This window comes from Diabrotica virgifera, chromosome 3, assembly GCF_917563875.1.
Source record: "Diabrotica virgifera virgifera chromosome 3, PGI_DIABVI_V3a".
Classification (NCBI taxonomy): Eukaryota; Metazoa; Arthropoda; class Insecta; order Coleoptera; family Chrysomelidae; genus Diabrotica; species Diabrotica virgifera.
The window spans coordinates 218,927,312-218,954,818 of record NC_065445.1 but is presented as its reverse complement, the minus strand read 5'-3'; the positions used below and the strand labels follow the sequence as shown (position 1 = coordinate 218,954,818).

The 27,507-nt window shown below is 32.7% G+C and overlaps 2 protein-coding genes across 4 annotated transcripts in view; one reads left to right on the top strand and one right to left on the bottom strand.

Annotated features, from left to right (window-relative positions):
* The window catches only part of LOC114325950 (T-cell immunomodulatory protein), a 42,767-nt gene extending 23,873 nt beyond the window's left edge, over positions 1 to 18,894 (bottom strand). The window contains exons 1-3 of the mRNA XM_028274106.2: positions 18,498 to 18,894; positions 5,847 to 6,191; positions 290 to 588 (exon numbers count right to left, since the gene is read on the bottom strand). Coding sequence (XP_028129907.2) covers positions 290 to 588; positions 5,847 to 6,191; positions 18,498 to 18,894 — 1,041 coding nt within the window. The remainder of the gene's footprint in view (positions 1 to 289; positions 589 to 5,846; positions 6,192 to 18,497) is intronic.
* Positions 18,895 to 19,115: 221 nt separating this feature from the next.
* Positions 19,116 to 27,507, top strand: part of LOC114325951 (adenosine 5'-monophosphoramidase HINT3) — a 31,355-nt gene continuing 22,963 nt past the window's right edge. For 2 of the 3 annotated variants that reach the window (XM_028274107.2, XM_050647276.1), the window contains exon 1: positions 19,303 to 19,621. In XM_028274107.2, the coding sequence (XP_028129908.1) occupies positions 19,429 to 19,621 (193 nt within the window). In that variant the 5' untranslated portion in view covers positions 19,303 to 19,428. Of the gene's footprint in view, positions 19,622 to 27,507 lie in introns of all 3 variants that reach the window. The other variant, XM_050647277.1, reaches the window with a different exon arrangement.

Here is a 27,507-nt window from a genome sequence, read left to right as displayed (position 1 = left end):
TTGCCGCCAAATGGCTTAGTATTTTAACTGAAAAGTGTAGATACCGCTAACAAAATTGCAATTTTATTTAAAATATAATGCTTCTACAACTCCAAAAACTTTATAAATATATACTAAATACCCTATTTTACCTAAAAATACAAAAATCTCATTTTCGATAAAAAATCAGTTCCCGCCTTTGGGCTTAGCACGGCAGTATATGTGCATGCAAAATTTTATGTCAATCCAGCGGTTGTTTAAAATTAGGTTTCGCAATATTTTACCGTGAGTGAATGGACTATGGTGTTACCTGTAAATCAATCCATTTTTCTTCTGTATTTGAATAAAGTAACAAAGCACCATTCTGACATTTCCAGTCATAACAAATAGGTGTTAATAAATCAACTTTTCCTTTTAATTCAACATCGACAAAAAGAGATTGGCCTATCACTTTGGCAGTTTCACTAGTTTTGGGATTGATAGGATGAGGAATTGTAGATTTGTATGAAAATTTGGGCTTCTTTGGATTTGACTCTTCCCTACCTAGCCAAATCTCAAAATTGTCTTTTGTAGTTATGAACAGATCTGCCATATAGTCATCATTAAGATCTGAAAACAAATCAATGAAAATGAATTTAACTAATTTGCTCATTATAAATTATATTTAGGTTAGGCATAATATTTGCATACAGAGTGTTTCATTAATAATTGGTAATATTTTAACTGTAGATTCCTGGGCTCAAATCATTATAATAGGACCCAATGTAGTTGGACCAAATCACTTAAATAAAATGTGGCTCCTTACTGAGTTACAGGGTGTTTTCTTTAAAAATTCAGAAACTACTTGTACCCATTACTTTAAAACTATTTGACATCTCCTTGTCATACTTGGCAGAAAGTGCAGGTACTGTACACCCTACTAATTATATTAAAAAAATGTTTCTGGCTACTACCAGAGACGTACGATAGGGGAAAGTGAGTGTTTGAGCCTACCCAAATTCTACGCCACTAGCGGAATTACTATTTTAGTGGAATTTTTCGATTCTCCAATACTTTCTATGCAAATGATATACTCTTCATTCATAACGATAAAATTATTATTTTTTGAGACAGTTGAAGTTAAAAATGAAGCGATACAGAAAGAATAGATAGGCTTATAGATGTAAATTAGCGTCCCATTGAAAAAGGTTTACTTAAAAGGTGTTTTTTGATAATTTTCGTGTTATTAAAATTTTTCTTTTATTTAGATTATAACAAAATGGTTCATTCTAGAACCACAATATGTATTTAAATTGTGAATGTATCTATTTGTTTCAATAAATAAGCATAACAATAAAGAAATTTCAATAAATAACATTATGATTTTGTGTTAATAGCGATTAAAATTTCAGTTGCGTAGCAAGTGCAATCCTATGACCGAAAAACACCGACATAATATTAATACATTAATCAAATTAACTATGCCGCTTCATTTTTAACTTCAAATATCTCTAAAAATATCGACTTTATCATTACCAATGAATAGTATATTATTTACATAGAAAGTATTGGAGAATCGAAAAATTGCGCTAAAATATAGTGACCGACAAGATCTATGAGAAATTTTAAAAACCAACCTGCTGATAATCCGCTATTGATACCTATTGTAACACTAACCCCCAGAGAGACATTACAGAGTTGTACTAACCTGTATCCAACATTTAAATAAAATTACCGAAGAAGTGTTGAATTTTAAATTATTAGACGTTATTAGTTGGTTTAAGTGCTTTTACAAATTGATCTTAACAATGGTTTTTATCAGTAAACAATCTCGCAATATAGTATTAAAAAATACTTGCGTTCATCCTTTTTTTTAATTTAGGACTGGCAAAATAATAGCTATTTGTATAACAAGGAAGCAAAGTGCTATTTTTCCTCCCGAGAATTAAGTTTACTTCATTCAAGAATCATTCAAGGGAGGAAAAGTACGACTATGCTCCCTACAATCAGGTCAGGAAATGAATACTTTCGGTAGAGGTATGTAGGTGGAAAAATATTTTTCAGTTACGAAAATAAGTAGACATTTTGTTTTGTGGGTTCGTCAATGAACACTATTTATCGATATACATAAAAAGAAGTAAAACTTATTCCAAATCCATTAAAAAATATTTTTGTAAAATGTTATACAACATGTCTTTGTTTGTAACATTTAAAAATAATTAAGAGAAATTCCTGCGGTTGACCTGAATACAAATTTATAAACAATTTTATATTTCCGGTAATTGCTAAGTACTTAATAAGTACATTTTCGTAGAATCATTAAATGGGGCGGGATCATTGTCACAATATTTAAATAACGCAATTAGTCATTCTTAAGCAGTATATTTTGTGGTTCTTTCAGCCAGAGTTTGTTGAAAAAAAGCGCGTTGTGATATAAAATTTAGTATTTATCAAAGAACAATAAATGTGGCGGCCATGGGAAAGTGATACGCATTTACCTGACGAAAATGAACCTACGGATAATTTAGAAGATAAAGATGGAAGTGCGGGGTCAAGTACTCACCAAAGGAAGAATTTGTGTGTAACTGAGCAAAATATGGTGTTAGATGTATTTGACGGACTTTCTAAAAAAATGACCAAATATGAAGCTGTTAAGCAAACGGCGATATTAACAAAAATTTCTTGTGTAACAGTGTACCGTTTAATAAAGACTGGTTCGAAATATAGAAAAACAAGAAAGGATTTGGGAAGCTCTTAAAAAATTCAACCTTACCTCTTGGAACCTATTAGTGAGACAATATATAATATGTATGCAGCTAAAATTATGCCTAACCTAAACAATATCATGGCAAAATTAAAAGAAAAACATATGGTTCATGATTGTTCCACAAAGACTCTGGGACGACTTTTGACCAAAAATGGTTTTAAATATAAAACTGTCAATAAGAGACAAACCATAATGGAAAGTAGCCGCCTAATAAAATGGAGGAATGAATATATCGAAAAAATTTTACAATACCGCAGTGAGTGTCGAGAAATTTATTATCTGGACGAGACTTGGTTTGATTCTCACGAAACGATAGATAAAGCCTGGGCAGACGGTTTAAGCAAATGCCAAATAGATGTACCTCATTCTAAAGGCAAGCGAATTTGCATATTACATTGCGGAGGACAACATGGATGGGTGAACGATGCGTTATTGTTGAGTTCCAAAAGTATTAAAGACAGTTCTCTAGACTACCACCAAGGCATCGAAGGGACGCTTTTTGAATCGTGATTTGAGAATACATTACTCCCAAATTTAAAAGCAAATAGCGTGATTGTTATGGACAATGCATCATATCACTCCAGATGCATTAAAAAAATTCCAACCAAACAGAGTAGAAAGGATGAAATTCAAGAATTTTTAATAGCCGAAGACCTATATTTTGAGGATCATTACACCAAAGATCAACTAATTCACGTTCTTCATACCAAAGTCGTAACTAAAGAACATATTGTAGATAAATTAGCCACTAACAATGGACATATGGTTTTAAGATTACCTCCATATTACTGTGTGTTGAATCCCATAGAATTGCTATGGGCTCAGTTAATAAACCATATCCGGAGGAACAACACATCTCCAAAAGATGCCCAAAGTGTTGTCGAACTAATAAAAACGGAGTTCAAAAATATCAGTGCTCAAAACTATCAAAATGCTATAAAACATGTAAAGAAGATTGAAAAGGATTACATGAAAAATGCCCCAGCCTTGAAGAAAATTATTATTAATTTGGATGAGAGTGATGAAGAGAACGATAATGACGATGAGTTGGAATAACCTTTAAATCCTATTGGTAGATCCCAAGTGAATGTGAATTTTTGAAGTGGCTAGTATATCATTTAATTTATGATAGTAAAAAGACCAATTGGTAACTTTTTGTGGCATCGCATGTGACATGTAAGTAAATAAAAACTATTTTTTTCATACCTGTCAGTCTAATTTTAACCTGTTTTACTTTAACTTATGATGGTGTCATGTCCCCCAAAAGCTTTTTCCATGTAACAACGACGACTTTCGTTGCACAGCTTTTTACTTTTTTACAAAATATATACCTCTTACAAAAAATTTTGTACTTTTATTGTGAACAAATTTAACTTCTTTTATATAGTGAGGTCCTAAAATAACGGATAAATTCATTTTCTACGTAAATTATAAGGGCATACGAAAAATCCTCAAATATACACAAAAATACACTTTCTCAATAAAATCATTTAACTACCTCCTTAACCGCCCAAGGGGTAATAGCTACCCATCTAAAAAGTTTAAATAAAGGCGTGTGATACGGAGTTTAAGAGGGTTTTCAATTCTCTATTCAGAAATGTAATATTTTTGATTTTTGGACTTGATACTTAAGAAAGAAGTTATTTTATTTCTTACATAAAAAAGTCCTCGATTCAAATAGTTGTCATGATTGACTAGTATATTTGTTATCTGGTTGACAAAAAAGTAACATCGAATCTTTTTAAACATTTAGGTAAATGTCTCAAAAAGTAGCTATTATCCTTATGGGGTTAAAGGGGTAGTTGAACGATTTTATTGAGAACGTATATTTTTGTGTGTAAAAATTGACCTGGTTCAGGAGTTTTCATCTACTTTATAATTAAGTACGTAAAAATTATATTTATCCGTTACTTTAGGACCTGACTGTATAATATATTAATATTAAGTGTTCATTGACGAACTTGTTAAGAACCGAAGCACGGCTAATAAAAAAACTTGTAAATCCACCAAAGCAACATTTTTATTTTCGTAACTGAAAAAATATTTTATTTTGCCAATCTTAATTTTGGAAAAAGGGTGAAGGTACATTTTTCTAAATACTAGATATATATAATACGAGGTAGTTTACTTGAAAAATAATCAGTATATCGATCAATTGGTAAAAACATTTAAGTACACAAATTAATAATTTGAAATTCAACACTTTCTCCGATAATTTTATTTGAATGTTGGATACAACTCTGTAAATGTCTCGCTGGGGGTCTGTGTTACAATAGGTATCAATAGATACCTATTACCGGATTACCAGTAAGTCGTTTATTAAAATTTCTCATAGATCTTGTCCCTCACAGAATTTGGGAAGGACTAACCACTCACTTTCCCCGGCCATACACCTCTTGTAGTAGCCAGAGAAGTTTACCTAACATAATTTAGTAAGGTGTACAGTTACTACACTTTCCGCCAAATATGATAAGGATATGTCAAGTACATAATTTTAAAGTACTGGGTACAAATAGTTTTTAAATATAACACCCTGTAACTCAGTAAGGAGCCACACCTTATTTAAGAGGAAAGCCGCAAAATGTCGCCTGTCAAAATTTTCAATGTGTTTTAAATTGTGAATTTATTTATTTATTTTCTTCGAATCGTAAGAAAACTCATAAGTATTTTTGAAAAATTTAAATGCAGATTGAAAGATTGCATTATTACCGAGGGCCGAAAGTCCCTAAAAATTTCTATAATGTTTATTTTAATAAGTTAAAGGGGTGAAAATAAAAGAGAAAATTTAGTGTGATTTATAATTGCAAATATTTCATTCAAAACAAATTTATTATTTATTCTAAGGGACTTTCGGCCCTCGGTAATAATGTAATCTTTCATTCTGCGCTTAAATTTGTCAAAAATACTTATTAGTTTTCTCAGGATTCGAAAAAAATTAATACATTTAAAACACACTGAAAATTTTGACAGGCAACATATTGCGCCTTTCCCTTTAAGTGATTTGGGTTAGATCTTAATATTTTGAGCCCAGGGCTCTACAGTTAAAATATTTCAAATTATTAATGAAACAACCTGTATACAACTATCCTAGGTATAATTCCATATATTATTGTTTTATTACCTAAAAATGCATGAGCATGAGGCTTCATGAGTACGCCATTTGGTTCTTTATTGTGGTGATGCATCTCCACTTTCTTAGGCTCAGTTCTGTTTTTACCAAAAACCCAAAAGGCTCTTTTTTCTTCAATGTCTTCTCCAAACAAATCAATGATCATATCTTGATTATAATCAATTGCCAATGGTTGACCTAACATTTCAATCAATGGGGACCCTTCAATCTCTGTACAATTGAAGGTAGTATTACCTCCCCATAGAATATAAATACTTGTCCTTGCATTGTTAATCGAGGTATCTGCTTTAATAGTAGTTATTAACACATCCATCAAGGCATCTCCATCAAAATCACCTAAAAACAACAGTTTCTGAAAATAATAATGTTACCACAATGCCAGACGTCATGGTGTCTTTGGAATGATCTGGAGATTTCGAGAGGCATAACCGGACTATATACACTCACCGGCACAAAATTCCGCCACCCAAAATTTTTGATTAAGTTTGGCAATCTATAACCATTGTTTATATAGGATAGTTGGTCAGCCCAATTCGCGGTGTGCAAGTACTTGGAAGGGGAAACGAGAAACGACCCTGCGCGAGTCGCGGAGAAATATTGCAACTATCTTAAATAATTCATATTGTCAAATTGACGTATATTTCATACCTTCTGTCAATGAAGCAGAAAAATTATATATTGCTCCACAATATTGATATGATATGCAATTATTATATAAAGGTAAATTTAATTAATTTTATTTTGCTTGCAGTATTGCATTTTAATAACTAATTTTATTTACTACATACAATTGTTGACGTTTTCATAACATAACCTGAATCTTATTTTTTCTTCTTATTATTTTTTTGGGCTATGGCCTTGACAATTATCCAGTAACCAGGACTAATATAATTGGCCAATATAATTAAAAGTGCGAATTTTAGTATAGAGCGTAGAAATTGGGGTCGCTTTGCCGAACTTGCACGGTCCCAATAGGTAAATATGTTTGATTCAAATTGAGACAGTCACCAGATGTCCCCACAATTTCTGTCACGGTCGCAACGTCAAAATGCATAGACACCAAGTTGGATACGATCCTATTCATAACACCCCAACTCGCATACATATTAAGAAAAATAAATATATATGGAAGAATATATTTAGAAATTGAATTAATGATGTCATGCTATTATGCTATTACATATATAATGTATAAGTAGCGTGACATCATTAATTCTATTTCTAAATATACTCTTCTATATATTTATTTTTCTTAATACGTATGCGAGTTGGGATGTTATGAATAGGATCGTATCCAACTTGGTATCTATGCATTTTGACGTTGCGACCCTGACAGAAATTGTGGGGACATCTGGTGACTGTCTCAATTTGAATCAAACATATTTACCTATTGGGCTGACCAACTATCTCCCTATATAAACAATGCTATAACTTTATTATTTGTACTTCGACTTTCAAGATTCTTGCATCGTTTGTAGGTGCATGTATTGATGTCGTTTGTTATTATTCCGGTAACAAAATTTTTTTGCTTAGATGGCATAATACGGGGGTGAATGAAAGCTTTGTTTTTTCTCCTAACTTTAAAAAATTCTGTGGAAAAATTGGAGGGCTAATTTTATTTCATACTCCTTTTGTATTATCCTGGAGGTATTACTAAGGTTTTGTTTTTTGAATTATTTGAATATCTCTTTTTTTGTAAGAGCTGTAAATAAACACACTGCTTTGAAAGTATATTTAATTAAAAATATCAAACGCACTAAAATTAACAAAACAAACCTCTATTATATCAGTCAGTCAGTGTTTTTATTTACAAAAAATGGTACAGCTCTTACAAGAAAAGAGATATTCGGATAATACAAAAAACAAAATTTTAGTTATGCCTCTGAGATAATCTGACAGGACTATGAAACAAAATCAGCTATTCCATTTTTCCACAGAATTTTTTAAAGTTAGGAGAAAATACAACGCTTCAATTCACCCCTGTATAATGCCATGCAAGCAAATTTTTTTGTTACCGGAATCATACCAAACGATACCAATACATGTACCTACAAACTGGTGCAAGAATCTTGAAAATCGGGACACAAATGATAAAGTTATAAATTGTCAAACTTAATAAAAAATTTTGGGTGGCGGGATTTTGTGCCGGTGAGTGTATAAAAAGAATAAATGTAACTATGTATAAAGAGGTCGTTAGTATTAGATATCAATATTGTATGAAAATATTATATAGATTGTTAAGTTCTCAACTAAATAGAAAAGGCGATAAAAAATTGAGTGGCCGTTTGCCAAAAGCTGATATGTCCACTTTCGATATTTTTCAGAAGAGCAAATTCAAATGTCCACGATGTCCATAAAATCACAGGGCCCAGAGCAAGCAATACATAATTCTATTTTGCTGACGTCACAAAATAGAATTTCATAATGGGAGAATCGACGGTTGCTAGGCAATGTGACGTCACTAAAATAGAATTCTATTTTGCGTGCTCCCACTACAGTTTTAGAAATATCATATTTGGTTTTGAGTTTAATGTTTATACAGCTATTTATGTGAGTTGACATATAAGAAAAAAATGTAATTTTATGGAAGTTGTGGAAATTTGAATTTGCTGTCCTGAAAAGTACCCAAAATGGGCATATCTGCTTTTGGCAAACGACCACTGAATTGTATGTGACAGATGTCTAAATTATTTTATTAATCAGAATTGTGGGATCGGTACTCACCGGAGGGACCGCAGACGTTCGGAAACAATTAGCGTCTCTTTGAAAAGACAATGACGTCGACTTTGCAAAGTAACAAGACACTTACTCAACACACACACTACACATTACTCCCCTGACTTAGTGATAAGTTATACAATTACGTGGCTAAAGGTTCTAGTTCTAAACCAAAGCCAGAATCAGAGAGAAAAAAAAAAAGAAGCATCTTGTTAAACAACTAACATTGTGTGAAAAAATGAATGACTACAAAATTTCAATTCCAGAAATAGTTATTCTCCTAACAAGTGCAGATAGTCATACTTTTACGCACGCGACTGCAGTTTGCCGAACGACGCGAAGCGGGAGTTCGGCAAGCAGTCGAGTGCGGAAAAGAGACTTTCTGCAAGAGTTAGGAACAATATTTTTTCTACGAGTCTTTAAAAAATGACCAAATCTTAATCAATTAATTTAATTAATATGAAAATACATACACAAATTCATTCTTTGACAAGGTTGTCAAAACCAAAATTTCAATATAATTAGTTAGCATGACGACGATCTTGGTTTCCATGACGATGATTCAAAACGACTGTTATTGTCTACCAATTTGACTTTCGAATATTATGTCAAAATAATTTTATTTCATCGAATTGTCGCGTTAATTTCATTAAAACAGGAACACAATAAGATACATTTGAAATAAAATAGTAAATAATATCTAAATATTAGTTTATTGCATGTAAAACGCGTGCGGAAAAATAAAACGCGTGCGGAAAAGTAAAACGCGTGCGGAAAAGTAAAACTTTCTAAACTAAAACGCGTGCGGGAAAGTAGACATTTTTGCACGCTCGTAGAAAAAATAAATAATTAATTTCAAAAATTTTGTGTATAAACAACGGACGTCATTTATTTATATGCAGATTTTGAACTAATGCTTGAATCTCTTGAAATCTGTGTCAACACAAAGAGCAGAAAATACCAAAAGCCTATTTCATTTAGTTGTGGATACTTTGTTAAATGTGAATACGATAATTTATTATTTTTTTATAGTTATCATGGAACTCACTGTATGGAATGGTTTGCAAATGAAATGGTAAATGTTGCTGAAATAACGCAATAAAAAATTAAAACTATAGTTTCTATAAAACAAAAGCTAGTTACTGTTCATGCTAAATACTGTCATGTGAAAATGACTTTAAAAATACAGATACTATTTAATACATCATAATCGCTTTACCAGAGAGTTTCTAGGCTTTGCAAATGAAAATTGTAATTTAAATTTTAGAAACAATTTGTAGTTCCAATTTTGTCTTTCATAATTTTTTCGGATACGATTCTCATTTCATAATAACAGACCTTTTTCAGTCAGTCTCAGTCCCTTGCCAATGACAACTGATTCTACTTTTAGGGAGTCCAGACAAGTCTGATGAATTCAAAAACTGTGTAGGATAGTTGGCTACATCATCCTAGTTTATAACTGTGTCAACTGATTTTACTGAAAATAACTTTTCTGGAATGGGATGGCCGACATCTGTATTTTTTGCAGCCAATATTACTAATTGTATCAGGCAATTATGGTTCTAAATCTGTGACGCTATATCCGAAAAACACACTGAATAAGCTTCACAAACTCGCTGTGAAGTAACAGGAATATGTGGGTAATATGATGAACCAGTGGAGGTGTCAATAGAGACTTTATCATTTCTCATTTATCATGTCTAACAACTACTTCTTCTTTATCCCCTTCCTTATACCCTTTCAGGTGTCAGATAACAACTACTTCAAAAACATAATTTCATTTTGATCTTGTTGCAAAACCCTCGCATTTTAGTTGTCCATCGTCTTTAACTACCCCCACAAATTGGATGATTTTAGGCATTCGTTTAGTCCAGTTTTATTACTGAAGGAATTTTTTGTAACTCCTATAAAATGTGAAGAAATAGAGTTTGCAGATTAGTCCAAAATTTATAGTATCTCATGGATGTGCACATGTTGCATTTACTGATTTTGAAAATGCTTTATGAAGAACAGTATACTCTATTCCACGAACATATGCCTGTTTTGGATTACTTCGACAACGAATATTTTACTGTGCAAAATAAGAAGAACGAAAGTAAATTGCAAATTACATTGTTGTTTATTGGAATAATTATTATCGCCATTTTCTTTCGTACTTCTTAGTAAACCTCTCTCTATAGTAAAAGAGGTAGATTTTGAAGAGAATACATTTAAATGTTGTCAAACGAAGCCTAATAAAACACTCGTTTGTATAGTATGTGGAAATAGTTATCATATCTCATGTGCTGTGAAAAACAAAGTGAAATTCTTCAAGATAGGGGATTCGCGTGTAATATGTTGCCAAAATAGTGATGGACAACCCATCGAATCATTTAGTGCCATAGCGATAGAAAATCAGTGGTTAAAAAGGCTGTTAGCTGAAAAAGAAGATAAGTACAATTTATTATTAGATAACAATAATCCATTAAAATCAAATAATGAACATTTGCTAGAAAAATTAAATTTATTGAAATCAGAAATAACCAGAACCAAAATCTCACAAAAACCCAACACAACTGCTAATGAGGGTTTAATAAAAACTCAAGGTAATGAAGATAAGACCGCCAGTGTCCAGTCAACGAATTATAAATACAAAACAAACAATGAAACTGACTCAAATAAAAATTTTAATGAAAAAAACACCAAACATGTTGAAAGGAATTCTAATATACAGGGCAATTCAAAAATTACTACAAACGAATTAAATGCAGAATTAATGGATATTCAAACCAAACAGACATGTGACTACATTACAAATTTAACTGTCGAAAATGAGGAAAGCACAAAAATGAATCTTAATCATATTACAATGGGGAGTTCAGAGAATAAAACGAACGATGAAGGATATCAGATTGTGACAAAAAGACGCAAGAAAATAATGGGAACTGGAATTGGTGATAAGGATTTCCATGGAAAATCCGAAAAACCAGACAAAAAATTGTGGCTATTCATCTCAAAAGTTCCGGATAGTGTAAATGCGGACCACATCAAGAGTTTCATAATAACTAAGACAAACTGCGAGGATATACAAGTAAAATTGTTACCAACTGACCAGAAAAGAAGGGATAATCAATGTTTCATGATAGGTGTACTACCTGACTTAAGGGAAGAAATTTACAATCCTGCTTTTTGGCCGAAAAAAATTGGCATTGAACGATTTAACTATAGGTTAGGAAGAAGATTTTTAGATCGTGAGCATCACAATAGAGGTCTGTCAACTGGAGAAGATAGACCAGACTCTTTTTTAGTCAAGTAAATCCAAGAGAAAATAATATAGTAAATGTTATTTTATAGTTAGTATTTTAATGTATCTTGTACTGTGTTTGTACTATACCACGTTGTGTTTTATAAAAGTAAACTCATTTTTAAAAACAATAAATTTTCTGTCTCTGTCTCTCTTATATTGCACAGTAAAATATTCGTTGTTGAAGTAATCCAAAACAGGCGTATGCTCGTGGAATGGCCCATATTTATATTGTGAGGTTTTACCACAGAAAAACACATTATTCAAAATCTTTTTTTTAGCCCATCTTCATCTACTCCTGGATGTAGGTCTCACACAAGTTGATTTACTGATCTCGTGTGCCCTACATATCCACTGTTGCTCTGGTGTAGTTCAGATTACATCTGCTCAACATCTCTGGCTTGCAGAACTCGACATGCCCATCTATTTTGATTATTTTACCACATGTTCCACTATCTTTCATTTATTTATTTATACGGGCAAGCCCAATTCGGTAATACATTAATAAGATATTGATAATTACAGTGTTGAATATATAAGAATAAAATGAGAGAGTACAAAACATTTAAAAAGACATGACAAAGTAAAATAATTACAAAACATTAATTACTAACAAATAACAAGGTTATGACATTGCTAAGTATTTAATTTGGTTAAATGGTTCTTAAAAACATCAACAGAGTTACCAAAAAGTAAAAGGTCACCTAGGGAGTTAGCAAGTCTTAGTGTTCTAGGAACAAAAGTAAAATATGAGTAATTATATCTATGAAAAGAAATATGAAAGGTTTGAATTTGTCTTGTTGATCGTGGTGGAACAAACAACAATATTTTAGCACGGAGTTCAGGGCAGTAATATATGCCATTGATAATATTAAACAATACTGTAAGATCTTTACGCTTCCTACGGACATCCAGAGAAGAGATATTCAAAAATCGTTCCATATCTGTATAATTATAATTGATGTGTTTTTTGAACCCAATATATCTAAGAAAACACTATCAAGTTTGTTCTTGAGGTGTAAATAATGTGGGGACCAAACTGGAGAACAGTAGTCAAGGTGCGTCCTGACTAAAGAACAATAGAGCATTTTAATAGCGAACATGTTCGTGAAATCACGAGTTGTCCTTTTAACAAAGCCAAGCATTTTCATGGATCTTTGAGTAATATTGTTGATGTGATGGTTAAAGCTCAGAGAGGAATCAAGAACAACACCTAAATCTTTAATTGAGTCTACCGTATCCAATAATTGATCATTTATGGTATAATTAAATACTGATAAATGATGATTCCGACAAAACCGGATAATGTGACACATGTTGACATTCAAATCCATCCCATTATCAAGACACCAGTTGGCTAAATTATCTAAATCTGATTGCAATGATATTGCATCATCTTGATTATTAATGATTTGATAACATTTAAGATCATCAGCGAATAAGAGAGCAGAAGTGTTAGAGAAGCAGGTGACGATGTCGTTAATATACAGGTTAAACAAAAGTGGACCCAAATGAGAGCCCTGAGGTACACCAGAGGTTACTAGAAAAGTGTTGAAGTAATGATGATTAACCCTAACCTGCTGTGTTCTATTTGTTAGGTAACTGCCCAACCACTTCAACACAGAACCTTCTATGCCATATAATTTGAGCTTATGTAACAAAAGATCATGGTTCACTCTATCAAAAGCCTTGGAGAAGTCAGTATACACTGAATCAATCTGCAACCCCTCTCCAAATCTTCAGACAAGGTATCAACATAAAGCAACAAACTAAGTTCTGCTGATTTACCACAAGAAAATCCGAACTGTTGAGAATTTAGTATCCAAGAGCAGTCATAAATAAGGTAATCAGTAACAATACTCTCAAATACCTTGGGAATTGTGCCGAGAATAGAAATAGGACGATAATTCGTTATGTCAGCTTTATTACCTGCTTTGTAAATTGGAGTGACATAGGATAGTTTCCAAAAGTCAGGAAATTCCCCCAACTGAAGGGATTTATTAAAAATATGATAAAGCGGCCGAGACAGAATAAAAGAGAATCGTTTAAGAAAAATTTTGATTATTTTACCACATGTTCCACTATGGTCAAACTCCATTTCAATCTTGTCATTGTTTATATTACATACATACAGGCCCGGATACAGAATATATTAGTCAATGGGGTCTTCGACCCCTCTATTGTATTTAGTCTATAAATACTATTTTTTACAGTTCTACAATTGTCCCGACTTCAGCAAAGGAACATCACTGCTATAAATTATCATTATGTGTAACTATTTTACACAGATTGTTTGATTTGAATTATTAATTTATGCAATAATATGTTTTACACATTTTAAACAATGAACAGTATGTCAGAATGAATTTACACAACGGCCGAGCCTATGAGGCAACATTGGAACATTCAATACAGTTTATTGACTGCTGTCAATCAGTTTGGGTGTAGCAAACCTAGCAGTATTAAAAGACAATCAGATTCAAAACGACTAATTCCGATATGGATAAAAAACCTAAGAAACCATCCAATATCTTACCGGAGGCCAGGCGTTTGCTGCAACTGGCAATAAGGAATGGCATGACTCAGAAGGACAGATCATTCATTAAGAGATAACTGTCAAAGTGAGACTTCTCCAAACCAACCAACTCCCATATTATCAATATGTCCCTGAAAGTATGCTTGAGAATGACAATTACAAGTTAATCTGGAACTGCAGACCAAACATAATAGAACAAATCTCATATTAGTTAATAAATTCATAAGAGAAACAACACTAACTGATGTGGCAATACCTAACAACAATAATCTGCATGTCAAATATAACGAAAATATAAGTACAGAGATTTGGAAGGACCCAGACAATACCTATTAGGTAGTCCCTCCACTACTGGAGTCATTCCGAAGAACCTTCTAGAAAACATAAAATAGTTGGGTCTGAATGGACATCTCTATAGACCATGCTTGCTGAAAGCTGTACCACTTTTAACGTCCACATATACACGAAAATTTTTGAGAGATACTTCACCTATACTAAGTTTACAATCAAGATGCAGTAAAAATAAGCAAACCAAGACACGTTAAATGCTACTAGGAGCACTCCCAAATCATAATTTACAATGTATATACAGTGGAACCTCGATTATCTGTCTCTCTATTAACCGTCACCTCTGTTAACCGTCAGGGTCCATACCTACATAAGTTATATTGACTACATAAGTAAAAATTTAGTCATCAATTCATTTTGTTTGAGCATTGCGATAAGCCAAACGAAATTCGTTGAAATGTACACGTGCAGATATGCCACCACCGCATTTTTTATGTAAATAATTTTTGTTCTTATTCAGGACTCTGGATTAAATTTCAATTTAAATATGTGATAAATTATTATACCCTGCTTTTAGACTTCTATTTTTAGAATCGCAAGCCGAAAATAAATATACACATCACAATAATATTACAGTCAATATCTGTGTGTCACAATAATTAAATTTGATTCAAATTCGAACATTGATTGTGTCACTTAGTCGTTTGATCAATTAAGTTTTGTTAATGTTCTGTTAACCGTCTTTTCGATTATCCGTCATACCCTTGGTCCAGTGCCCTGACGGATAATCGAGGTTCCACTGTACATTGTAAATCCCAAATCATGATTTCCAAAGTTTATATATTGTAAATTATGATTCAGGAGTGCTCCTAATAGCATTTAACGTGTCTTGGTTTGTTTATTTCTACTGCATCTTGATTGTAAATTTTGTATAGGGTTCAATAGTATGGAAAGAGCCCCACCAGAGCTCAATCCTTTTGATATCGTATGTATCTTCGATGAGAGAATTTTCCTCCTTAATGCCTGTTCTGCTCTTAGCTACTCATTCGGAGTTATTAAAGTGGTCAAAAACGGATATAGAAAGTCTTCGGCAGAAAACAAGAACACTTTTCATAAAGGTACAAAAATATCATCCACTCAGTGCAGTCGAGAGAACAACATTACCGCAGTATCTAGGAGAAAGAGGACTTATGGGAATAGGCGAGCAACTGGACAAGTATGTTGCTAATTTAAGAACTTAATGAGATAGGGACGTATTGATAACCTTATTATCAATACCTCCCTGGCAGAATGCTTGAAAACTACAGCTATTGGGACCGTGCAAGTTCGGCAAAGCGACCTCTATTTCTACGCTCTGTACTTTTATTCGCACTTTTAATTATATTGGCCAATTATATTAGTCCTGGTTGCTGGATAATTGTCAAGACCATAGTCCAAAAAAATAATAAGAAGAAAAAAATAAGATGCAGGTTATGTTTAGCAAACGTAAACAATTGTATGTAGTAAATAATAGTACATTATATACCGCGGGACTGAAGTAGTACATTTAATCCTGAAGGTAAAGTTTATGGCCCGACCGCAGGGAGGGCCATAATTTACCTGAAGGATTAAATGTACTTCAGTCGCAAGGTATATACGATACTTTTCGTACTTCCGGTATGATTTTATTAATTATTTCAATAATTTCAATCAGTTTTTTCTCTCTTCAACTCATTTAATAAACTGTCTTTAAAATAAGTTACCATAGTAACATTGCGTTGTGACAGTTATAATTTAGAAACATTGTCATTACTAGTGTCATTGTAAAGAAACATTGTTATTGATAATTATTGGTATCATGAGTGAAGAAGGTGTATCTGATATTGATAAAAGAGCAGCCGAAGTAGGTGAAGAATTGTTACCACCGAAATCTAGAAAACTATACGAGCAGCAGTACGATGCTTTTAAAAAGTGGTGCCGCTTAAAAAATGTGAGACAACCTACTGAAAATGCGCTGTTAGTCTACTTCGATGATAAATCAAAAGCGGTTTGTGCCTCAACTCTCTGGGCACATTACTCAATGCTGAAATCGGTTATTAACATTAGAGAAGATATTGATATAAGTAAATTTCCAAAATTATTAGCTTTTTTGAAGAGAAGAAATGAGGGATTTAAGCCAAAGAAGTCAAGAATTCTCACGTCTGAGCAGGTAGATCAGTTCTTACGGGAGGCTCCGGATGATAAATATTTAATGCTTAAGGTAAATTTGGAAATTTGTTTATATTCAGAAATTTTAAGAAATCAATTTTTTTGTAGGTTGCACTTATTTTGGGCGTTGCGGGAGCTTGTCGTGGAAAAGAGTTGGTTGATTTAGAAATCGACGATGTGAGAGATTTGGGCGATTCCTTCCTAATTGCGATTAGAAACACCAAAAATAAAATTGACCGAAATTTTGTGATCAAAAATTCAGAAAACAGTGCCATCAGTTTTGTGGCGATATTTCGGAAATATGTGGCATTGCGAAAGACAGGGACAACTCATTCAAAATTTTTTGTTCAATACATCAACAAAGAATGTACTACGCGAGTAGTAGGAAAAAACATGTTTGGTACAATTCCACGGCAAATAGCAGCTTTCTTGAAATTAGAAAATGCGACGTCTTATACGGGACATTGTTTTAGACGCACATCTGCGTCTTTGTTAGCTGATTCGGGAGCAACAATAGACGTGCTGAAGAGACATGGAGGATGGAAATCCTCCAACGTGGCCGAGGAATATATTGAATCGTCTATTAAAAATAAACAAAAAATTTCAGATAAAATATTTGGTCAAGTCGCCGATTCGTCCACTATAGTTATGCCACAGTCCTCATTCTCGCTTCCTGTTTCCGCAGGATCTTCGAAACAAACACCAGTTCAATATGAAAAGGACCTATCTGTTACTCGTCAGTTACCTGCTGCATTAACCCAGGAAAGACTGGTCAATATGACGAACTGTCACAATATTAATTTGAATATTAACGTTAATTACCATTCTAATTAATTATATTTTTCAATAAAATATCCCTTAAATTCGTTTGTTTGTGATTTAATCGTTCCGGGAGTTTCGTCAATATTTAATCCCGGAGGGATTAAATGTGACACTTTAGTACCTGTCACAAGGGAGTGAAGTTGTCACTTTAGGCCCGGAAGTACGAAAAATCCGTTATTAAAATGCAGTATTGCAAGCAAAATACAATTAATTAAATTTACCTTTATATAATAATTGCATATCATATCAATATTGTGGAGCAATATATAATTTTTCTAAGTCAATGACAGAAGGTATGAAATATACGTCAATTTGACAATTTCAATTGACAATATGAATTATTTAAGATAGTTGCAATATTTCTCCGCGACTCGCGCACGGTCGTTTCTCGTTTCCCTTTCCAAGTACTTGCACACCGCGAATAAGCTATACTGGGACCACACTGTGCTCAAAGACTTAGAGGGAGCGTGAACCGTATGGCTAAATCTGGGTAATAATAATATTATTTTCGCTAGGTCTAGCCTCACCTATTATGAATTTCTAGATCCGCACCTGCATACATGTATTTTATACAAAATCTTTAAAGGCTCTGTTACACAACGCTAGTAACTCGTATGTTACTCGACTGGCATGAACATTTGCAGCAAGCACTCTACTGGAGCATAAAACACCAATTTACACAAGGAGAGTAATAAAAGTCAGCACTCGGGTTTAGCGACTCGTAGGAGTTACTAGCGTCGTGTAACTGAGCCTTAAAGCAAAACAAATATGACATTACAATAATGAATGAGAACTTTTAAATTTTTACCTGGTACAACACTGGTAATCTTGTGGTTTTTAAATGTGCAATTAAGTGTAGGTGCTGGTCGAAGCAATGGCTCTTCTGCATAAGCTAAAAGAATTTGGAGTGTTTGTTCCCTATTAGTTAACACAAACACATCCGTAAGTTCATCAGAGTTAAAGTCTCCAAATGCTGCTGGAAGTCCATGAGTAAATTGTCCAAAAGCAAGTTTTGTAATGTCGCTACATCTTACAATGAATATTTGTACAGTTAAAAATACAACTATCACATTTTTGATAGTACCCATGGTAAATTTTTTTAAATGACTCATAAAATTACATTCTTTTTGTTTATCTGAAAAATATTTTAGCTTGACGACTTTGACGTTCTGTTTTTTATTTCTGTCATCCGTCACAAACGTCATTGTCACTATTAGACATTGATGGAGATCAGATGTTTCAATGTTGCCACTTTTAAATTATGACAAGTATTTATCCTATTTTTGACTAATTCATCATCTTTATTTGATTATTTCTCACTCACGTTTCTTTTCTTATTTTGTTCTTGGACTATACTTCCATTCCATTAAACATAAACATAAGATTAGAGATCATGATGAAGCTGAATTTCTTTTTAAATGGACAACTTGTTTGACACAAAATCATGTGGTTATTCCTCTGCTATGGGTTTTTACAATTTTTTACACTGTCACTGAATAAAAATGAGATGAGTCAAGGATTGAAGATCCGAGGTAAAACGAAATCTACAATGATAATCACAATCAATAGTAAAATTTGATAATAAAGATTTCTCCTTAGACGATAAACTCTCATCTAAGGATGTCTTTCAATAGATATTTGGTCTCATCTTTAATACATATTGGTTGATAACAATATATTTTCATAAGGTATGTGAAAGCCATATTTTATACACATTCCTAAGTAACCATTTTATTACAATGACTACAGATGTTAAATGTATTTTCTGTAAAATCATATCTGGAGATGCACCTGCAGAAGTATTATTTCAAAACGAAGAGTTAATCGTATTTCTTGACATCAAACCTGCATCCAGCATTCACTTTATGGTTGTACCTAAAAAACACATTCCTAATATAAACAGTTTAAAAACAAATGAAGATAAACTTCTAGGTAAGTCATTACATTCTTCTTTAAATTCTGTCTCCCAGTCGGAGGTTGGATATCATCATTACTACCTTTAGTCTATCTTCTGCTGCTCTGTAGAACTGCATTTACATAAGTCTCTCAAAATTTTCAACCATCTTTAGCACACCATTTCAACACACTGCTTCTTCCTATTGGCGAGGAACGCAAAGTGGGCGACGTCTGGTGGCGAATTTGAAAAGCATCAACTCTAGGAAAACATTGACTTTGTCATTAATTTGTGTACATATTTGTGGTCAGTTTATGTTGTAATTAACAATGATTTCGACTTAACAAAACTATTACAGTGTTCCTCAGTATTCATTCCGATTATACTCTACGTAATGACGTAAACTAACCAATGCCAAATCACACAATTTATTAAGTTAACATTTGTACATATTAAACGTAGTATTTTTAAATGTTGAAGCGACAGCAAAATTAAATAAATTTATTTATTTATTTATTTATTTTACGGGCAAGCCCAATTCTACAAAAATGCATAGTGTACAGAAAAAAAACAATAACATAATATAATATAAAAAACAGACATACAGAAATATAAATATAATATTAGAAGTAAATATGTACTATGAAATAATATCATAAAACCAAGTTAACAAATTACAAAACCAAGTTAACAAATTACAGACGCTTCACTCAAATATTGATCCCATCTAAATTTCTTTTAAAACGACTGATGGAGTTGTCGAACAGTTGTAAATTGCAAAGGGAGTTTGCTAAATTCAAGACTCTGGGTACGAATGAAAAAAGTGAATAATTAAACCTGTGGAATGGTACATAAAATGTTCGCACTTGTCTAGTGGTGCGAGGTGGTACAAACAGTGCGATCTTATTAAGTAGTTGAGAACAACTGCATATACCATTTAAGATCTTGAATAATAGCAAAAGGTCCCTTTGTTTTCTCCTGCTTGCAAGAGAAGGGACCTGCAGTTGATGCTGCCATACAGCGTAATCTTGATAGGTATGAAGCTTAAAAGCAATGTAACGGAAGAAACTATTTTGGACTTGTTCAAGTTTCCTAATGTAGACCAAGTAGTGTGGGGACCACACTGAAGAGCAATACTCAAGGTGAGACCTGACCAAAGAGAAGTAAAGAACTCTAATACTGGATATGTTTGTAAAATCACGAGTTGTTCTTTTTACAAAACCCAGCATTTTCATAGATGTTTGAATGACATTGATGATGTGAGAATTGAAACAAAGAGAGTTTTCCAGTGTAATCCCCAAGTCCTTGATTCTATTAACAGTGTTGAGCAATTGGCCATCAATGTAATAGTTTGATAATATTGGGTGGTGAGTATGGTTAAAGTTAATTACATGACATTTGATTGAATTAAGGTTCATACCGTTAAGTGAACACCATGCAGAGAGGTTATTCAGTTCTGATTGCAATATGGCAGCATCATAATGATTTTTTATAACTTTAAAGCACTTCAAGTCATCAGCAAATAGCAAGGCGTTACAATCGTGAAAACAGTTGGTAATATCATTAATAAATATATTAAAGAGTAAAGGACCCAAATGGGACCCCTGTGGTACACCTGACTTAACTGGAAAGGTTTGTGAGTAAAAGTGGTTTACTCGAACTTGTTGCAATCTTTCGGTTAAATAACTCTGTAACCACTGCAACAAAGGTCCACTTATGCCGTAGGAGCTAAGCTTTTGAATCAGGAGTTCATGATTTACTCTGTCAAAGGCCTTGGAAAAGTCAGTATAAATTGAATCAACTTGAAGTCCCTCCTCCAAGGCTTCAGACAGAAAATCAACATAGGTCAACAAACTCAGTTCAGCAGACTTACCTGTAGTAAAACCAAATTGCTGAGAGTTTAGGATCCCGGAGCTATCGAAGGTGAGGAAATCAGTTATAATACTCTCAAACACCTTTGGTATAACACTAAGAATAGATATAGGGCGGTAATTACTAATATTAGATTTATTACCAGATTTATATATTGGTGTGACATAAGAAAGTTTCCAAAAGTCTGGAAACTGACCTACATCCAAAGATTTATTAAATATATGAAACAAAGGTCGCGATAGTACAAAACTGAATTCCTTAAGAAAATTAGGTGGTATACCATCAGGCCCAGGACCCTTGTTGACACTTAATGATGAAAGCTTTTCGTAAATTTTGGAAATCTGGATACGATATGATGAGATATTGAGTTGAGACTGAATATGGTAAACATTGCAATTTAAAGTAATATCACTATAAACTGATGAAAAGTGATCTACAAATAAGTTGGCAATATCATTGCCACATGAAGCTACAGAGTCATTCAGGGTCATTGAGTCAGGTATACAATTGTTTTCACGCTTGCTACCTACAAATTTCCAAAAATGCCTTGCGTTATTTTGTATAGAAAATTCGGTGAAACGTATGTAATTGTCATAACAGCATTTAGATAGATTTTTACAATTTGTTCTCAGATGACAAAAATCAGCATAGCTTTCAGGAGTCTTTAAGGTTTTATAAATTTTATGAGCTTTTATTTTATCCTTTAACAATTGCTTAAGCTCAGAAGAATACCAACAAGGAAATTTCTTAGTACTAAAATATTTAACTGGAGTGAAATGTTCAATGAGAGAATAAATAATGTCATAAAACATAGCGATCATGTCGGAAAGATCTCTACCACGAAACAGGTTATCCCATTCTATATATTCTAGACATTGGTGAATTGCTGGAAAGTTTGCATTACGGAAATCATAATAATATTCGTTACCAGAAATTGACCTATCAAAAACATTAAGCTGCAATGATGTTAACAGAGGAGGATGATGAGAGTCAGGTGAAACCAGAGCATCGTCAGCTTCAGAAATGACAAGCTCTTCTGGGGCCAGGATAAGATCCAGAATAACACCCCTGCTATTAAATATAAAGTTACATTGAAAAAGATTATGATAAGCACACATATTTGAAACAACCTCAATGGCATCAACTACAGCTAGAGGTGATGAAGTTTGTGAGGTTGCAGAAGAGCAATAATCTTCAACTCTCCACCTAGCTGAGGGGAGATTATAGTCACCAAATAAGTGAAATTTCAGGGATGAAAACTGTTCACTTAGAAGCATCAGTTGGTCAGCATGAACTTGATAGGTGTAGGCTGGAGATTGAGGTGGAATGTATAGAGCTCCCAGAATAAGTTTGCCGTGGAACCGTACAAACAGCTGTTCAATAGAAGGATCAGATTGGATTCGTAATGATGAATATTTCTTTAAAATAGCTATTAATACTCCACCCCCTCTAAGAGATGAACTAGAGGTAGGTGTACGATCCTGTCTATAGATATTGTAATTGACAAGACCAATTTCAGCATCAGCAATGTCACTATTGAGCCAAGTTTCTGTAAGAATGATAATATCATAGGTACAATTTAAAACATTGAGGCTTAATTCAGTAAGTTTTGTTCTGAGACCCCGGACATTTTGGTAATAGACTGTAAACTTGCCCAAGTCAGTAGAGTTTAAAGGTTTTTTTGAATGATTTTAGGTATGTTATTGAAATACTTAATCGTGAGATTAACCTCTCCAGCATTTTGTCTCTCTGAAAGCTCGGACCTAAGACTATCTAAAAGCTTTCTTTGGTTAGGGGTTTGATCTAAAATAAAATATATCTTTTTTTCACGACTAACTGTTTGTTTGTTTTTAATAACATGAAGAGCATCACTTGCTGAAGAAAAAATTACTTTAATGGGACGATGTCCATTCTTGTTCACGATTTCCAAAGCGTAAGATTTTGACTTCATTTGTGTTGATGGAGGCATGGGCCTTTGATAAAATAGATTTTACTTGAGAAGCATCTTCAGAAGTGTTACTTAATTCAGGAAGATTAAAAATGAGGATGTTTTTAGATCTTTTTTCCCGTTCATGAAGCTCGTTTACCACATCATCAACAGAAAATGAATTAGCACCTTTTTCAGCCTTAAGTTTTAACATGTCCTGTTTCAAAGCACTAAGTTCATTTTTAAAATTGTCAATTTCCCTAATAAGTTTGGGTACACTTTTAAAAGATAAACGACAATCAGCACAAAAATACATTAAGGTTCTTTTTTGGATAACAACAGCGCGTAGTTCAGAGGCGCATAAACCAGTACAGTGTTCAGACTGGTGCACAGTAACATGGCAGCTATCACATGCGACAAACTTGTCAAGAAGATCATCATTACAACTGGAACATTTCGATGGCATTTTAAAGTTGAATTGGAGATATTAAGTTCACTAATGAAGCAAAATCAAATTAACACCTGGCCTATAATGAGTAAAGGTTCTGCTTGCTTAAATTAAATCCATATACAAGCCAAACTCATTAACTGGCCTATCTTCAAATTACCTTATCAGAACTAGTTTTTTGTAGAATTAAAATTTTTAGTATTTTATTTTTAGCAGTATATTGCAAATTACACAAATACCTCAAAAATAGGACAAAAACGGATACAGCCACTGTATAACTCACAACTTTGTCCACAAAATGATATTATTTTCAAAATAAAAGACTCACTTTAAACTATGAAATTCAAAGAATTTTTAGGAGCAGATGTTTTGTGTCTGTTGTTGACAATTAGTTTTTTGTGACTAAATAAATAAAATGTAGTATATATTCTGTACATAGAATGTACATTCTTATGCAAAATATTCTGACCACCTCATAATTTCCAATACACAATTATTATAAAATAAATTCACCTACTTAGTTTGCAGTTTTTATTTAATTAAAAATTGTCATCCGTTAATGTAAAATAAATTGTACTGTACCTATTAACTAAATTAAAACAAAATTAGAAATTTTAAGATAGATTAATAATTTTTAAGACGGTGTGTTATTGTCCGGGGGCCAGATTTTTTTATGAAAAAAAGATAAAAACAAATCAGTAGTTAGCATCAAATTTTAATGAATTCATACAGACGAAACATAATTTTGAGTAACCTATAAGATGTCTTAGTGGCAAAACATAGTGGTTACTTTGGCAAAACACTCGTGTAGATGATTTTAATTTAACGTATGAGAACTGTGAGGTCAAATGACCAAATGAATTGTTTTCCTAGAGTTATCGTCCATCTTTGAAATTTTGAGCGCCCTCTATCGGAATTTAATTTTGCGAATAGGAACTTCTTCCATCTCTTATCTTTCCCTGTATTATCAGTCTTAGCCTTTCATATCTCTGTTCCCATTTCATATTGTGTCCCAGATATTGCAACTTTCTTATTTTTTTTTTTTAGAAAGAAGTAAAAGGCAGAATAACTAGTTTTGATGGGAAATAAGCCACAATTTTACTAAAAAAATGATGTTATTAACGTTCTTCTTCTTCTTTTAGTTTCATGGCCTCCACCTCTTAGGTACTTGGCCAGTTCTCGTATTTAGACTGTAGTTGGAAGGGAATCCTCTTTTCAAAGGGTCCGGATTTTTCCATATTCCCTTCTTTAAATTCATTGTAATATGATTTTCAAATAACTATTTTATATTTTAATTTGAAATATTGTTAAAAATTGATTGATCTTTCTTAAGGTTTGGTCATTAATATTATGTAGGAGATTTTGTATTGAAATGGGGGTTGGACTTCCTATATTAACAATCCTGATAATTGATTTGTTTTGTTAATTGGGCATTCAAGTAACATATGAGTTATACTTCCTATTTGTCCACATTCACAAAAAGGAGTATCACTACAATTGCTTTTAAACAAATGGTCTGGTGTGTGGCAATGGCCCGTTCGCATTCTAATAATTGATGTCAAGTGCCTTCGATCCACAAATGTGAATTTGTGGAACCAAGGGTTTATAGAAAAATCACTTTGGCATTGTTGATATCATTTCCCTTTCGTTTTAAACTGTTTTGTCCATTCAACTTTAAACTCATTTACAATTTTTTGTTTAATAAAAGGCAAAAAGTCAAATTTATCTATTTTAATGTCTGCAGGAACATTTAAAGTCTTGCCTATATTTGCCAATTTATTAGCCTCTGTATTCCCCTTTACTCCAGAATGGCCTGGAATCCAAGCTAAGATTATATTAAATCCTGCTTCCATTGACTCAATAATGAGTCTTTTAGTTAGGTTTACAATATGGTTGTTTGTCCCCGAGGCGGTGTTATGTAATTTTTGGATAGCACTTTTAGCATCTGAAAAAATTATTGCTTCTTTAATGTTTTTTTCAATACAAACAGGAGATAATGCCTTGTTAATTGCAATATTTTCTGCAGTGCATATTTGAGTGTGCTCATGTAATCTGGATGCATAGTTATAATTAATATAATATGCATAGTTATAATTTTATTAACGTTTCGACGCCCAAATCGGGTGTCGTTGTCAAAATACAAAAAATATTAATGAATTAAACAAAAATGTTGTTGCTTAGTAAGAAAATTCTTCTAATAATTTATTTAATCTGACTTATTTATATCGGCACTTCAGACATATATAAAACTAGTTAATTGTAAAAATGCCACAGAAAATAACTTCAGAACAACATAAAAGGCAGATATCGAGCACTTTTATTTACTAAATTTTACCCAAGTATACTTTTGCTCTTGGAGCATCATCAGGGGCATTTCGCCAGAAAGGATGATATCCTTTGGAATGTTGTAGACATTAAGAGGATCGGTACGTATTTTCGGCTGCAATGCTATTCAAATGGGGATTAATTTTTTTCGAATCCTGAGAAAACTGATAAGTATTTTTCAAAAATTTAAACGCAGAATGAAAGATTACGTTATTAGCGAGGGCCGAAAGTCCCTGAGAACTTCTATAATGTTTATTTTAATAAGTTACAGGGGTGAAAAACTAAGAGAAAATGTAGTGTGATTTTTAATTTCAAATATCTCATTCGAAAGAAACTTCTTATATATTTTAAGGGACTTTCGGCCCTCGATAATAATTTAGTCTTACATTTTGTGTTTAAATTTTTTAAAAATATTTATTAGTTTTTTCAGGATTCGAAAAAAATGGACACCATGTCCGTGGAAATCGAACATTCGCTATCTTTGTCATACAACGCACTCATTCGAATCTAATGTTATGACAAGACTCAAGACAGTGACAAGTAGAGATGTGTCCGACCCGCTATTTTTATATAGCAGTTCATTCTGCTACTGCTTTTTAACGCTTTTACGATGATAATAAAATAAATCAAAGAGTTGTTTATTAAATAGTATTGATAGTTTATTTGAAAAATAATAATTGATTTAAGGCGTACAATTAATAAAAAGTTATTTATTGTTTATATATTATTTATGGAAAATCCAAGTATTTCAAGTCATTAAAGTTTAAATAAAAGTATTATTTTATAAGAGTTTGTTCCGATAACCGTAAATAGGTACGAGTTTAGCTATAAAGTAAAGTGCCCATGGTGGCATAAAATGTAGTAAAATGCTAATGCTTCAAGTACGTACTACATTTTTGAAGATTTCACTACACTTAAAAAGCATTTGCTTTTCTCCGTAGTATTTGCTACTATTTACCAGCCTACATAGAAGAATGTACTACGCTTTTGAAGTATGTGCTTGTTTAGTAGTATTTTGCTTCAGTTTAAGTGAAGTTGGTGGGTGGACGTCTTCGGCGTAGGTATTGTTTTGTGACAATATGACAGCATTTATGAATGTGTGTCGTAGAAAAATTTACAAACTAAGAAGAAGATTCTTAATTTTTGGGTCATTCTTTTATCAAATAAAATTTAATAATTGTGAAGAAGATTAACAAATAACAATTGTTCATTTTTATCCTCGCGTAACTTTTTTGTCGCTTCGGATCTGAGTCACTCATTTTTTACTCATGTACAATTCTAATAATTTGGTACGTAAAAATGTGAATTCACAAATCACAAGCACATGGAAAACTAATTCCATCACGATTGGT